Source organism: Gorilla gorilla, chromosome 3 (genome assembly GCF_029281585.2).
Source record: "Gorilla gorilla gorilla isolate KB3781 chromosome 3, NHGRI_mGorGor1-v2.1_pri, whole genome shotgun sequence".
Classification (NCBI taxonomy): domain Eukaryota; kingdom Metazoa; phylum Chordata; class Mammalia; order Primates; family Hominidae; genus Gorilla; species Gorilla gorilla.
Genome location: NC_073227.2, coordinates 207,581,658 through 207,597,507, shown reverse-complemented (window position 1 = coordinate 207,597,507; position 15,850 = coordinate 207,581,658). Strand labels below are relative to the sequence as shown.

At 41.4% G+C, this 15,850-nt stretch overlaps 1 protein-coding gene across 5 annotated transcripts in view; it reads left to right on the top strand.

The window, feature by feature from the left end:
• Positions 1-15,850, top strand: part of FAT1 (FAT atypical cadherin 1) — a 140,040-nt gene that overhangs the window by 110,710 nt on the left and 13,480 nt on the right. For all 5 annotated transcript variants that reach the window (XM_031010082.3, XM_055385839.2, XM_031010081.3 and 2 more), the window contains exons 12-21: positions 2,729-2,882; positions 3,721-3,954; positions 5,310-5,699; positions 7,159-7,373; positions 7,853-7,990; positions 10,899-11,042; positions 12,534-12,731; positions 13,131-13,932; positions 14,078-14,209; positions 15,684-15,841. In XM_031010082.3, coding sequence (XP_030865942.3) covers positions 2,729-2,882; positions 3,721-3,954; positions 5,310-5,699; positions 7,159-7,373; positions 7,853-7,990; positions 10,899-11,042; positions 12,534-12,731; positions 13,131-13,932; positions 14,078-14,209; positions 15,684-15,841 — 2,565 coding nt within the window. The remainder of the gene's footprint in view (positions 1-2,728; positions 2,883-3,720; positions 3,955-5,309; positions 5,700-7,158; positions 7,374-7,852; positions 7,991-10,898; positions 11,043-12,533; positions 12,732-13,130; positions 13,933-14,077; positions 14,210-15,683; positions 15,842-15,850) is intronic.

The window sequence follows — 15,850 nt, the reverse complement described above, 5'->3', positions numbered from 1 at the left end:
CTCACATTTGCGTGTTATGAATTTCAATTTCTTAATTCTTTCAATGGGACCATCATTTGGCGCTGTGGTGTAATTCACATGTGTTTTATGATCACTTACTGATTAAGCAGAGGTGTTAAATGGGGTAAGACTTGGAAAAGCTTCAGAACTATTTGCGGGAATGCTCAATAAATCAAAAGCCTCATTCTAGAAAACTAAATTACGGACAGGACTCCAGTTGCATCTAACACTGAAAATGCTCTGTAACCTTTTCTTGAGGGGATTCTGTTAATACGGGGATACAGCTGTTTTGGGGGAAGGATCTGACGGGAAACAAAGTGCCGACGTGCCGTGAGACACTGTTTTGGGGGCATCTGCTCTTCTGCACGCTGGAGAAGCTCAGAGGTGGACAGCATGCTTCCTGCATCTGCGCGGCTCACCATTCAGTGAGAACTAAAAGTAGACGTAGGAAGGGCTGCTCCCTCCAAGGTTAGATGAGGGCATGTGGCTCGAGCAGGGGTGGTCCCTGGGGCCAGAGGGTGAGAAGGGCTGCCCAGAGAAAGGGCTGGCTCAGCTTCGGGGGGCAGTAAGTGGGTCGTCAGGAGTGGGTGGGGAGGGGCCGTGGAGTGTGAGGAAGGATTGTGGGAGTAGCCACTGAGTTTGCCAGAAGTGGGGAGTCTGCATTGAGAGTCTTGGAAAAGGGTGAACTGGATTACAGTGGGCAGTGGCGGTCGTTCCAGGGGATTTGAACTTGATCCTAGAGAAAATAGGGACTTTGGAGCCTTTTATGTCGGTAAGGTAGAGATGACATGAGACGAGTTCCTTAAGCTTAGTTTGGAAGCATCGTGCCCATTATTTAGACAGGGAGGAGTGGATGCAAGGGGGCCCTGGAAAGGCAGAGGTGGGGAAGGAGTGAAAGGACCAAAGCCACCACCAAGGAAGACCGTCTGGTGTGACAGCCAGCCAGCATGCCATCGAGCCCGACTTTCTACATGAGTAGCGGGAGCGACCAAGGCCGTGGCAAAGAGGAGTCTGAGCCGGGGGCTGGTTTTAGAGGTGTTCCGTGTTGAGTTCCAATTCCAGTTTGCTAAAGTAATGAGACATACAGTTGACCATGTTTTTTAGACATTGAGAGATGGCGAGATGTTGGGTGGGTATTAGGGAAAGGTGTGGAAACTTGGCGTTGTCTCTGGATAGCTGAAAATTGACTTCATTTGAGAGGATACTAACAAAGGGAAAAAGAAGAGAGAGCTATTTCCGAAGGGAGAAGGGGGCTGAGCTAGAAGGAAGCGGAGGACACCAGGCAGTGCCACCCTGGGTTGGGGAGAAGAGGACTCTGGGGAGGCAGGGTGGCGAGTGGAGCTGGGATGTTTGGGATGCGAAACAGACCATTTGGGTCCCGTGATGCTGTGTAGGTGGCGGTCTTGGTAGCAGGACGTGGATGGATGCCTGATGGCAGATCAGAGAGTGAAGTGATGAAGAAATAGACCTGCCCAGGGAAGAAGGCCGAGAGTGACAGGGAGGAGGAATGTGCTGGGCCAGGAGAAGGCTGGGTAGAGAGGAATGTGATTGTGAAGAGGATGGAGGAGTTGGAACCCACCACAGGTTCTGTGAGTCTGAGATGCTTGTGGCTGTGGAAAGTGATAGGGCTGTTCTCAGGGAAAGACTTAAGATGGAAGAACCCTTATATTCAGTCATGAGGGGAAGGGGAACTTCTGAGGGATGAGGAGTTAATTCCAGTTCTTATTTGTACTTTATATTTTCAGAAGGGGTGCGACATTCTCTCTCTCTTACAGCAACTGTCTTTGGTTGTTTTTTAGCCCTTTGATATTATTTCAATACAATACTCTATCATCTTCAGGAGTAAGACTGGGACACTAGATCCTTTAAATTCATCCTATTATGAAATACCCTTTTTCCTGAGTCGTTTTTCATGGAGTACTTTTCCATGAGTACTTCACTGGTAGTTGAGTTCAGATTAAGAAAATCAACAGAATCTTAATATTTTTGTCTTAGGTTTTAATTTATGGCATGGATTTCTAAATAATTGGAACTGGAAACAAGTGTTCACCGTGTTTGAGCATGAGGGCAGATGTGAGGAGAGAGGGCACTAGGATCACGCAGGGCAGTAGAAGGGGCTGAAGACAGGGCACCAGGATCACGCAGGGCAGTAGAAGGGGCTGAAGACAGGGCACCAGGATCACGCAGGGCAGTAGAAGGGCCTCAGCCTTCATCAGAGTCCCTTCTGTGGCCTTCGAGAATCTTCGTTTTCTCCCATAACATGAAACTTGCTTCTCTCTCAACTGCAGTTATTTATGTTAGGAACATTTGCAAAAAATAAATTCCTGTATTTGGAAATAAGCAGATATGATATGACAGATATTTATTCTCTGCAGTTTTTAGGTAAATACGGAGCACTACTTACATTTTCGATTAGTACTTACGTTTTCTCATAAGGATTTGAATATGAAATCAGCTTAATGACATATAATAGCATTTTGTAGGTTAAACGTCAGGCCAGGCTCTTTCAGGGATGTGGAGCTGGTGGCTGCTCCACGGCTCCTCCTTGTTTCACATGTGTTTTATGTTTTATGAGAAAAATCGTTTACAAAGCTTTTGGGATTTTATCTTTAGTCATTTCCCATGTTTTCTGTGGTCAAAGATGAATGATTTCTTTTCCGTTATTCCCTTGATGTTTGTGCTGCCTGTTAATGTTTTTATGTAACGTTTTTGTTTAAACTCTTTGCAGACTTTATATTCAGACACTATTCCTGAAGACGTCCTTCCTGGAAAATTGATCATGCAGATCTCTGCTACAGATGCAGACATCCGCTCTAACGCTGAAATTACTTACACGTTATTGGGTTCAGGTGCAGAAAAATTCAAACTAAATCCAGACACAGGTAATGATGGAGTTTGGGACAAAATAAATTGTATATTCCAACAGTATCATATATGTGGGTGATTTTAGATCACACACAAAATTTGAAATTACATTTTGCCCTTTTCAAATGTATTCTGATGCTCCGAAGTTGACATCTCTTAGAAATCTTACCAGCAATTTAGTGCGTAAAATTCGAGGTGAGATTTTTTAAAAAACAGCAAGAATATCACCTAATTGAACAAAGGATTTAAAATTTAGAAGGCGTTTATACCACTTGTTTAAAAAAAAAACCCTCAGAAGTTAAAATATAACTCAAGCTTTCTGCTTTTTATCCAAATAGCATATTTTCTTGAATTGGTGACCATAAATTTATAACTTAGCATAATTTAGAATTTTCATAAACAAAATGATTTGTGGGATTTTATTTATTTTAAAATAGAGTTGTTTTCCTTTTGTATTTTGGTAAAATTGGGATCAACTAAGTTTCCTGTTAAGCCTTTTTATTTTCTTCCTAAAGAACTAATTGTGAACATGTGAATCTAATTTTTGAGTCAATTTAAACATTTTTTAAATTTTGGTAAATTTGGTAGCTGTTTCACCTGTGCAATCTTATACACAAGGTGAGAGGCCCTGGCCTCAGACCTGCAGGACTTAAAGAGCTAGCACCTGGCAGGGTTGGAGACCTGGAGCTCACTGCCTCTTGCAGCTGTTGAATCTGTCATTGATAATACTGGTCTCAAGAGGAAGGCTGTGAATACTCAGACTAAGTAATTGAAAGACAAAAGGGGAGGAAATAAGATGTACAACTGCAGGTCACGTCTTAAATTACAAGTGAGTCCATTTGTTTTTGTTTGTAGGTGAACTGAAAACGTCAACCCCCCTTGATCGTGAGGAGCAAGCTGTTTATCATCTTCTCGTCAGGGCCACAGATGGAGGAGGAAGATTCTGCCAAGCCAGTATTGTGCTCACGCTAGAAGACGTGAACGATAATGCCCCCGAATTCTCTGCCGATCCTTATGCCATCACCGTGTTTGAAAACACAGAGCCCGGAACGCTGCTGACAAGAGTGCAGGCCACGGATGCCGACGCAGGTATCTCCCGGGGATGCTCTTGCCTGACGCTGCTTACTGAGATCCTAGGAGCCTCTGTTTCAAAACACACCCCAGATTCAGCCTGTGCCACTCACTCCACCTCATGCATGTTCCATAGCCCTTCCTTGTGGAAGGAAATCTTTAGAATAATTAATTAATTTTTAATGAATATTTAAAGTTCCAAAGTTGTGCCCAGTGAACCTACTGCTGTGAGGTATCTAAAGTTCTGGTTACTGAATATTAACTGATCTTCATATCCCATTGAATTAATCAGTGATGTGTTATTTTGTAAATAAACCATTGGGGACAGAGAGCGCTTTTAGCCTCATTGCAACATAATGGAAGCAAATGCTTTATTATAGGTTTACGAACCTTTCAAAATTTTTTTAGAGAAAATTGGACTATAGAATGTATATTTGTAGCATTTGATAGCAGAGAATAACTTCTTCAGTCATACCACAGGTTGCGTATTCCTTATTTATTATAGTCGGAACTAGAAGTATTTTTGGATTTTTAGATATTTTTCAGATTGTGGAATATTTGCATTATGTACTTATCAGTTGAGTATCCCAACTCCAAAAATCTGAAATCCGAAATGCTCCAATGAGCATTTTTTTTTAAAGCATCGGTTCTGCACTCATAAAGTTAATAGATTTTGGAGCATTTCAAATTTCAGATTTTCAGTTTAGGGATACTCATGCTCTGATTCTGAGAATTTCTGAAGAATAGCAAAAATGTTGCTTTTCAGATCTTTGTCACCAAAGCTCAATGATAAACAGATTTGATTTGTAAAGGTTTGTTAGCTACTGTATTATTGGCTCCTATATGAAATAGTCTTAAGAAGCCAGATTCCCATGAAATTATATTTACATTTGTTTTAACAGAGTAAGTTGTTAATCAAAAATCAAAAGAGTTTACCTTTTAAAGGTCATAGTCATACAAATTTGCAAATAATGTATATTAGCATTTACCCTTCTAAAAAAATTTTCTACCTGTTTGTTTTTTTTAAAAAAAAAAAAAAAGTGTTGGCCGGGTGCGGTGGCTCACACCTGTGATCCTGGCACTTTGGGAGGCCAAGGCGGGTGGATCACGAGGTCAGGAGTTCAAGACCAGCCTGGCCAACATGGAGAAACCCCGTCTCTAGTAAAAATACAAAAATTACAGTGTGTCTGTAACCCCAGCCACTCGGGAGGCTGAGGCAGGAGAATTGCTTGAACCTGGGGGACAGAGGTTGCAGTGAGCCAAGATCACGCCACTGCACTCCAGCCTGGGCGACAGGGAGACTCCATCTCAAAAAAAAAAAGTGTTAAACTTTTTTATTTAAAATGTTTTGACGTGTTTTTATGTCTTCACAGGATTAAATCGGAAGATTTTATACTCACTGATTGACTCTGCTGATGGGCAGTTCTCCATTAACGAATTATCTGGAATTATTCAGTTAGAAAAACCTTTGGACAGAGAACTCCAGGCAGTATACACCCTCTCTTTGAAAGCTGTGGATCAAGGCTTGCCAAGGAGGCTGACTGCCACTGGCACTGTGGTTGTATCAGTTCTTGACATAAATGACAACCCCCCTGTGTTTGAGTACCGTGAATATGGTGCCACCGTGTCTGAGGACATTCTTGTTGGAACTGAAGTTCTTCAAGTGTATGCAGCAAGTCGGGATATTGAAGCAAATGCAGAAATCACCTACTCAATAATAAGTGGAAATGAACATGGGAAATTCAGCATAGATTCTAAAACAGGTAACCTACCATGTATCTGAGAGGAAACCCTTCATTCCACCAAAAAAACTAGATTTGCTTATCCACGTTGCCTTGTATTAAGTGACCATGTGTTGTCAGTAGATGTTCTAAAAAAGGTAAATCAAGTTTTCTTTTAGTTATTTACAGTGGGATTGAATGTTGTTTGGAAGACTTCAGATTATAGTTCTACTTAATACATTTTGGGCATGTTCATTATAAAATACAAGCAAATTAACTTAAAATAGAAAATCAAAGCAGCATGTTCTATTAGTTTAGTTGAGATGTAAGGTATAGCAAGTTAGTAAAGATAGGAATAGGGGATAGTAGAGGTCCTTATGTAATCAGACTCATGGATGGTAACTTCCCAAGTGAAATAGTAATTCCAGTCTTTTTTATTTTAGTTTCTGTAGTGGGCTTCTGATAATATATTAAGTTGACTTCGTTATCATGCTAGTTGTCTATAACAGTTGGAGTACTTTGAATCACACTTAGGGAAAGACTGCCAACAAGCTCAAAAGGCATAGGAACTGCTGACTCCTGCTGCGTGAATGCTTCATCATCTTGCTAACCTGTGGCCTAAAGTAGTCCTAAGTCTTAAAACAGTGTAGAAAGTTGCTCCATTCAAATTTATATAAGTTTATATTTATATAATTTATATAATTTATATAATTTATATAATTTATATAATTTATATAATTTATATTTATATAATTTATATAATTTATATTTATATAAATTATATAAGTTTATATTTATATAATTTATATAATTTATATAAATTTATATTTATATAATTTATATAAATTTATATTTATATAATTTATATAAATTTATATTTATATAATTTATATTTATATATTATATAAATTATATAAATTTATATTTGTATAATTTATATTTATAATAAAATTATTTTTAGGGCTCTTTAGGACTAGAATGATGTGAAAGATGTTAAAAGGAATTGTTAAAAAAGGGATTTTTAAAAATGAGAGGATGTAAATAAAGGGTTATCTAGAAGTTAAAAGGATATAAATCTCCATTTTAAAAATATGAGAAGGAAAATATTTTAAAAAGATGAGACAGAAAATGAAACTGAAAGACACAATAGAATTTTTACGTTTTTATTTTGTTGATTAAACTAGAGTGGAGTGAGCTATGGTATGGAAGGGATGATACAATCATCATGTTTATAATAAGCAGGGATGTACGTGGTGTTGACGGGGAAAGCAATTTAAATATCATGAAGAATATCATGAAAATTAAGAGAAATAAAGATCCAGGGATGGGCAGATTCATAGTTTTTAATTGTTGAATTAAGAAAATAGGAAACATACGTAAATGGTAAGTAAACTTTTGAAGTGAAAACTAAATGTACTCAAAAGCATTCATCTATTTCAGTCATAGTGGGAAAATGTGGTGGCATTGCAGAATGCTGGAAGTAATTTTGATTTCTATTCAGGGGCCGTATTTATCATTGAGAATCTGGATTATGAGAGCTCTCATGAGTATTACCTAACAGTAGAGGCCACTGATGGAGGCACGCCTTCACTGAGCGACGTTGCCTCTGTGAACATTAATGTAACAGATATCAACGATAATACCCCTGTGTTCAGCCAAGACACCTACACGACAGTCATCAGTGAAGATGCCGTTCTTGAGCAATCTGTCATCACGGTGTGTATTTTTTCCCCACTACAGTGAAAACTGTGTATCTTCTGGATCTTTGCAAAAGTTTTTAGTAAAATCAATCTAGTTTTTGTAGCGGCCTTTGTAAATATTTTGGAGATTTGAAAGTGTCTTTTGTTAGGCCAACCGATTGCTGACTTTGTTATGAATAATTGTGTTAAAACAGCTAAGCTAACCCTGTCTCTACTAAAAATACCAAAAAAAATTAGCCACACGTGGTGGCGGGCACCTGTAGTCCCAGCTACTCAGGAGGCTGAGACAGGAGAATGGTGTGAACCCAGGAGGCGGAGCTTGCAGTGAGCCGAGATTGTGCCACTGCGCTCCAGCCTGAGTGACAGAGCAAGACTCCATCTCAAAAAAAAACAACAACAAAAAGAAACAGATAAGCTATTAATATCACAAATTTTGTGTAATAGGTTTAGGCCTCTTCTTAGCTGTCTCCTAAACAGGAGTGTGGTGTGTTCTAGGTTATGGCCGATGATGCCGATGGACCTTCCAACAGCCACATCCACTACTCAATTATAGATGGCAACCAGGGAAGCTCGTTCACAATTGACCCCGTCAGGGGAGAAGTCAAAGTGACCAGACTTCTCGACCGAGAAACGGTAAGTGAAAAAGGTTGATTTACATTGTTTACAAATCACCACATCAATAACTAGAAATGCCTTGTGCTCTTGTCTGCTGGGCGTGGTGTGAGCAGGACTGACCGCCTCGAGAACTGACGGCAACATGTAAACACTCGAAAAGCAATGACACTATGAAGATCTCAATGTGAGAAATGTGTTCCATGCTAGGATGAAGTTTGGATAATAAAGCTTTGTATTCAGGAAGGAATTACTGTTGGTTCCAGTGTTCTGAGACACTTCCTAAAGCTAGAAGCTGGGTTTTAAATAATAGCAGAGGTTTGGAAAATCATAGAGGTTGAGAGAAGGGAATTTCCAGCGAGGAATTGCATGGACACAGGCATGCAGGTAGAAGCCAAGAAATATATTTAGGGGACTTTACCCAGTTGTATTGGAGTAATCATAAGAAGAAAGTAGAGCGAGATAAAATAGGAAGGTATTTTACACACAGGTTATTGGCCACATAGAAAACCAGGACCAGAGGTTTGGACCTGATGCCTCAGGCACTAGGGTATAAGCATTTGTGAGCTGAGGAAGGTCGGTTGCTCCCCTCTATCTGCAGATTCTGCATTTGTGAAGTCAACTCACCATGGATCGAAAAGTATTAGAAAAGAAAAAATGTCGGGTGTGGTGGCCTCCTCCGATAGTCTCAGCTACATGGGAGGCATAGGTGGGAGAATTCACTGAGCCCAGGAATAGAAGACCAGCCTGGGCAACATAGTGAGACCCTGCCTCCAGAAAAAGAAATAAAAACAATAAAAAATAACAATACAACAACAAAAAAAATACAACCCTGACCCGCAGTATAACAACCATTTACATTGCATTGATACTGTATTAGGTACTATAATCTAGAGATGACTTAAAGTGTTTGGGAGGATGTGTATAGGTTATATGCAAATACTACACCATTTTATATCAGGGACTTGAGCACCGGTGGATTTTTGTGTCTATGAATACCAAATGAAGAAACTATTTGCAAAGGAAAAATTAGAATCCACAAAGCTTAGATATGGCTCCGTGTAGAAAGCATTGGTGTCAGAGGCAGCCTGATTTTTTGGTCTTGCTTTGACTGGGTAGTACCATTAAAGAAAAGTTATGAGGTATAAACGTGTAAGGGATGGGAGAGGCTAATGAATGTGGTTTTCAATATGCTGGTTTTTAAAGGGAAATAGCATATTCAGCAGAATTACTCAGCCAGTATTTGGAGATTGTAGTCAGATTTAGAGACTGGAAGACCCTAAGTGTAGATACGGTACTTGCCCTTGGAGATGTTGATAGAAGTGACATGAGGGATTGAGATAAATATGAACAAATGAGGAGAGGCAGCAAGGCTGAACATCCACCCACCCACTTATCCAGTATCCATCCACCCGTTTATCCAGTCATCCATCCATTCATCCATCCACCCATGCATCTCCCCACTCACCTGCCCACCCGTTCACCTACCCATCTATCTAGTTACCTATTCACTCACCCATCTACATATCTATTCACTTCCCCATCCATCCACCCCACCCATCCATCTATCCAGTCATGTGTCCATCCACCCACCACCCATCTATCCAGTTATCCATCCATCCACCTACCCACCTGTCCATCTAGTTATCCATCTACCCATCTATGTGGTTACCCATCTGCTCACCCACCCACCCATGTATCCACTTACCCATTCATTCACCCATCTATACAGTTATTCATTCACCCATTTATCCATCCACCTATCCAGTTACCCATCTATCCATCCATCCATTCATCCATCCATTCACTCATCTGTGCAGACTTATGTCCAGGAAGGGAAGCTGAGCAGGAACTACCTCAAAGAGGTAGGCCTGTGAAGGAGAACCAAAAGAAGCCTTCGATTTGGGAATGAGAAGGACACTGGTGATGATAAAGAATGAAATTTCAGAAGAATAATGGGTGTATCTAAGATTAAAGGAATTTGGGGGGAGATAGTGATGAGATACCTCATTAAATTCTTTAATTTCTCCTTTGATGTGTGAATGTTGAGAAGAGACTTTCTAAGGATTTGGGAAGCATGCTTAGGATTGCCCCCACTGTGGGGCAGAATAAATTTAGTATCTTTGACTAAAGAACCCAGATCCTTTAATATACTTCTGTCCATTGTGAGATACCAAAGGAGCTAGCCTGTGGTATTTCCCAAGCTAACGCGCCAGCAGAATTCTTTTTCATTGGAGCGTCTTGCAGGACTAACGTTCTGTAGAACATACTCTGGGATCTAGCCAGCTTTCTGGCTTCTCCCACAACTCATTCTAGAAGACAGAGCTTTATAGGGAACTGCCCTGAAAAAGAAGCTATCTCAGTTGACTTTCTTTCTTTTGTAGGAGGTCCTGACAAGCTAATCCTGAGGGACTTAGGCAGCTGAGTATAATCCGAGTGTGAAGTTGAGGGGGAGGGTGATCTGGAGTGTCCCGAGGCGTTGGAAATGAGTCAGCACTAAGGTGCGGGAGGCAGCTCATGTCTGTCTACTTCCACTGAGAGCAAACCTGGGGCCCTAAGGAAGGCTGCTGCCATCTTAACGAAGCAACAGCATTTGAGATATGCTAACTTCTTGTCCTAATCATTTGTATTACTTTTATGTCTTAGTTTCTGTTAATAGAACTGCAAGATAAAACACTTTTACAAAACAAGTACGTATTTAAGAGGCATCAGAGAATCTAATCATTATTGGTAATTCTTGCTGTTGGGAAATGTGTGTTACTTGCATGCACTCGTTTGTAGGAGGTTAGGGCATCGCCCACAGGCAGGATGCAACAGATAGTGGCAGCTCACTGGGACCTGCCCGTCAGGACTCTCAGGAGGACACTCCTCATTGGAGCTCTGTAGGCCTTATGAAAATGAACGTGCATTCTGTCTTTTGCCTGGAAAGATTTCAGGTTACACGCTCACGGTTCAAGCTTCTGATAATGGCAGTCCACCCAGAGTCAACACGACGACCGTGAACATCGATGTGTCCGATGTCAATGACAACGCGCCCGTCTTCTCCAGGGGAAACTACAGTGTCATTATCCAGGTGGGCTTCGAGTGCCAAGGGGGTCCTGGGGTTCTTTGAAATGAGCTTTTCCATTGGCCTCTGTTGCTTTTCTTTCTTATCCAAAGGTTTCTTTCTAGAAAAATGGGAAACATAGAATTCAAGAAGTTGCTATCAATATTAAAAGATGAGCATTTTAAAGATAAAGCCAAGCTTTTATCTCTTTTCTTCCCGTGCTTTGATTTTTGAGATATTCTTACTGTTCTAGGATTCCTAAGAGCTTATTGCTTAATCAGACCTGCTGCCACTGGTGCTTTTCCTCTGCCCTCTCCTCCCCCTCTTGACCTTCCTCTTCCCTCCTGCTCTTCTTCTAGCCCCCAATCCTTCCTTCTCGCTCCATCTTCTACTCCACTTTCTTCACCCCACTCTTCTTCCTCCCTACTCCTCCTCCCTCCACCTCTTCTCCATTCCTCCTCCTTCTCTTCCTCCTCCCCACTCCTCCCTCCTCCCCACTCCTCCCTCCTCCCCACTCCTCCTCCCCATTCCTCCCCCCCTCCACCTCTTCTCCATTCCTCCTCCCCACTCCTCTCCCCACTCCTCCTCCTCCCTCCACCTCTTCTCCACTCCTCCTCTTCCTCCTCCCCACTCTACCTCTTCCCCACTCCACCTCCTCCCCCAACCTCCTCCCTACTCCACTTCCTCCCCATTTCACTGTCTCCACTCTTTCTCCTCCTCCCTCCACCTCGTCGCCACTCCTCCTCATCACCCCTCCTCCTCACTACTCCTCCTCCTCCCCCTTCTCACTTTTCCTCCTCTTGTCAACCTCTTCTCTTTCTCCTCCCCACTCCTCCTCTTCCTTCCTCTCTTCCTCTTTTTTTTTTTTTTTTTCTGAGATGGAGTTACACTCATTGCCCAGGCTAGAGTGCAATGGCACGATCTCAGCTCACTGCACCCTCCACCTCCTGGCTTCAAACAGTTCTCCTGCCTCAGCCCCAAGTGCTGAGATTACAGGCGCCTGCCACCACGCCCGGGTAATTTTTGTATTTTTAGTAGAGACGGGGTTTCACCACGTTGGCCAGGCTGGTCTTGAACTCCTGACCTCAGGTGATCCGCCTGCCTCAGCCTCCCAAAGTGCTGGGATTACAGGCATGAGCCACCACGCCTGGCTTCGTCTCTTCCTTTTCTCCTCCAGTCCTCTTCTTCTCCTACACTCCTACTCCTCTCTGCTCTTCCTCCTGTCCCCCACTCCTCCTCGTTTCTGCTTCCCCTCCTCCCTCTTCCTCCTCACACGTCCTTTCTTACCATGTTTCCTTCGTCAGCCTCCTTTTTCTTCCCTTTTTGCTACACCCCTTCTCCTTTCCCTCCTCCTCACCACCACACTCCCGTCTCCGCCTCTCTTCTCTTCCTTTCGGATAGAGCAGTAAGGCTTTGTTTTGTATGTGTTTTATATTATAGAAAACTCATGTGTCTGTCCCGTATAGATTTGGCTGTGTTCCAGGATTTTTGTTTAATTTTGTTTCTAATCTTGTGCAGGAAAATAAGCCAGTGGGCTTCAGCGTGCTGCAGCTGGTAGTAACAGATGAGGATTCTTCCCATAACGGTCCACCCTTCTTCTTTACTATTGTAACTGGAAATGATGAGAAGGCTTTTGAAGTTAACCCGCAAGGAGTCCTCCTGACTTCATCTGCCATCAAGAGGAAGGAGAAAGATCATTACTTACTGCAGGTGAAGGTATGAATGGCTTTCTTTGTGGTTTGGTTGTGGATTCATAGAGAAGAGCTGCTTGGCGTGGTTCCCCTCTTCTATTTGAACAGCTTACATTTCATACAAAAACAAACTTTCATAGAATTGCTGTCTTTGTTTTTTGCCATACCTTCCATTTTTATCCCGCTGTGTTTGAAGGAGCTCATTGTTTATTCTGTCATAGTCATTGACAGAGCTGGGTTTCCGTGTGAATTAGTGAAGTGCTATAAAGAAATTTGTCCTTTTCTTTGATACGTTTCTTGTGTGGAGAAAGGGGTATCTACCAGTTAGTAATTTTTTGGGAACTTGAGTAATACAAATGTTTTTATTGAAGAAGTTGTAAACAGTGCCATAGACAAAGGTGATTTTATTTTTCTTTTCTTGTAGGTGGCAGATAATGGAAAGCCTCAGTTGTCATCTTTGACATACATTGACATTAGGGTCATTGAGGAGAGCATCTATCCGCCTGCGATTTTGCCCCTGGAGATTTTCATCACCGCTTCTGGAGAAGAATACTCAGGTGGCGTCATTGGGAAGATCCATGCCACAGACCAGGACGTGTATGATACTCTAACCTACAGTCTCGACCCTCAGATGGACAACCTGTTCTCTGTTTCCAGCACAGGGGGCAAGCTGATAGCACACAAAAAGCTAGACATAGGGCAATACCTTCTCAATGTCAGCGTAACAGATGGGAAGTTCACGACGGTGGCCGACATCACAGTGCATATCAGACAAGTCACACAGGAGATGTTGAACCACACCATCGCGATCCGCTTTGCCAACCTCACTCCGGAAGAATTCGTTGGTGACTACTGGCGCAACTTCCAGCGAGCTTTACGGAACATCCTGGGTGTGAGGAGGAACGACATACAGATTGTTAGTTTGCAGTCCTCTGAACCTCACCCACATCTGGACGTCTTACTTTTTGTAGAGAAACCAGGTAGTGCTCAGATCACAACAAAACAACTTCTGCACAAGATTAACTCTTCCGTCACTGACCTTGAGGAAATCATTGGAGTTAGGATACTGAATGTATTCCAGAAACTCTGCGCGGGACTGGACTGCCCCTGGAAGTTCTGCGATGAAAAGGTGTCTGTGGATGAAAGTGTGATGTCAACACACAGCACAGCCAGACTGAGTTTTGTGACTCCCCGCCACCACAGGGCAGCGGTGTGTCTCTGCAAAGGTACTGCACATGAGTGTATGAAAGTCGGTGTCACAGATGGTTTCAGACGGCCTTTTGAAGCCTTTGATGGCTATACATGAAAGGTGATGATGTTCTTGAAATGTCTGTTAATTATCTTTTCCCTTTCTCCCCTCTTTGAATGAAGAGGGAAGGTGCCCACCTGTCCACCATGGCTGTGAAGATAACCCGTGCCCTGAGGGATCAGAATGTGTGTCTGATCCCCGGGAGGAGAAACACACCTGTGTCTGTCCCGGCGGCAGGTTTGGTCAGTGCCCAGGTGAGAGTTGAATGGTTGGGTATACTTTTATTTTTAAAAATCAGTTTCATTGTTTCTTACCATTTTCTTCTTTATTGGAGCCTAAAAATATTGCAAAGTATGTTTATTGTAAGAAGACAGATGTGGAGATGAATAAAGAATGACAGTAGTAAGTTTTGCTTCCTCTTGTTACAGCACACCCCTTGGTTCATAGTTGGTGTCCCTCCTCCTGTGTCTTCAATGATTATATAGACATACAGCTAACAACGCAGCGCCATTATGTAGCAGTTTAATTTTCCTGGAAACTCAAGAGTGATCATATCTCACACAGTTCTCTCCCTGTTGCCTTTTCCCTCCACTTAGCAGTATGGTAAAGAGCACCTTTTGTATGGTTCCGAGCCAGTACCTGTAAACCTGATTCTTTTTGATAGCTGGATAATATTTTCTAGCATGGCTGTACTTATTCAACATTGTTCTTATGTGTAAAGATTCGAGTTGTTCTCTTTCTTTCAGATAAAGAAATCTTTATACATGTATCTTTACATACTGATGCATTCATTTCTATACAGTGTATAGATTATAAAACTAGAATTTGCTATCTCAAACATCAATGACATTTTAAATTTTTTTGTATCACTATATTACTTTTCCAAAAAGTTGTATTAATTTTTATTTCTTCCAGTTATGTATGAAGGTTTCACTCTCCATTCTCTTGACATCATTGAACATTTTCGATTATAAAACGAATTCCCCACGATCTATTTGATGGGTGTGAAGTGATATCTAATTATTATTTCAATTTGCATTTCTCTGGCTACTTTAAAAGTTTTCATCTCATTTGTTCATTTCCTATCAGTATTGCCTCTGCTGTGGCCTCTACCTGTTCATGTTGTTTGATGGTCTGGGTTATTTGTTTCTTAGTATCAATGTGTAGAGTTACTTGTGTATTAGGAGTGATAACATTCACAATGTTGCAGTTACTTCTGTCTTTATATCATTTATATTGATGTTATCTTTTGATTTGTTAAGTATGCCTCTTGTCATTTTGAAATTCAATTGTTATTTAGTCAGTTCTACATAATTTTATGTAACAGTTGCCATCTGTGGAGATTGATGACATTTGCATCTTCTTTGGGGAATGGGGATTGTTTTATTTTGCTTGAGAAGGTTTCTTAAATCACCTTGAGGCTATGTATAACTTTTCTGAAATTTTCTTCTAATAATTTTATGCTGAACATTTTTATATTTAATCTTTCATTACTTTAGAATTCATTTCTCTGTGATGTGGTCATCAAATTTATTCTTTCCAAACAGAGAGCCAGTCATGCTGGGCTTTTCATTAAGCAAATAGATGTTTTCCCACAGAATTGGATAGTAAAATGTTATCATCTTAAATAAAACCCTAAATCAGTCTCAGGGGGTACAGGGGAGTCATACTTTAAAAAATATGCTTAAACTTGGTTCTGGTTTATTTTTTCCTCTGTGTGATTCACAGGGAGTTCATCTATGACGCTGACTGGAAACAGCTACGTGAAATACCGTCTGACGGAAAATGAAAACAAATTAGAGATGAAACTGACCATGAGGCTCAGAACATATTCCACGCATGCGGTTGTCATGTACGCTCGAGGAACTGACTATAGCATCTTGGAGGTATGTTTC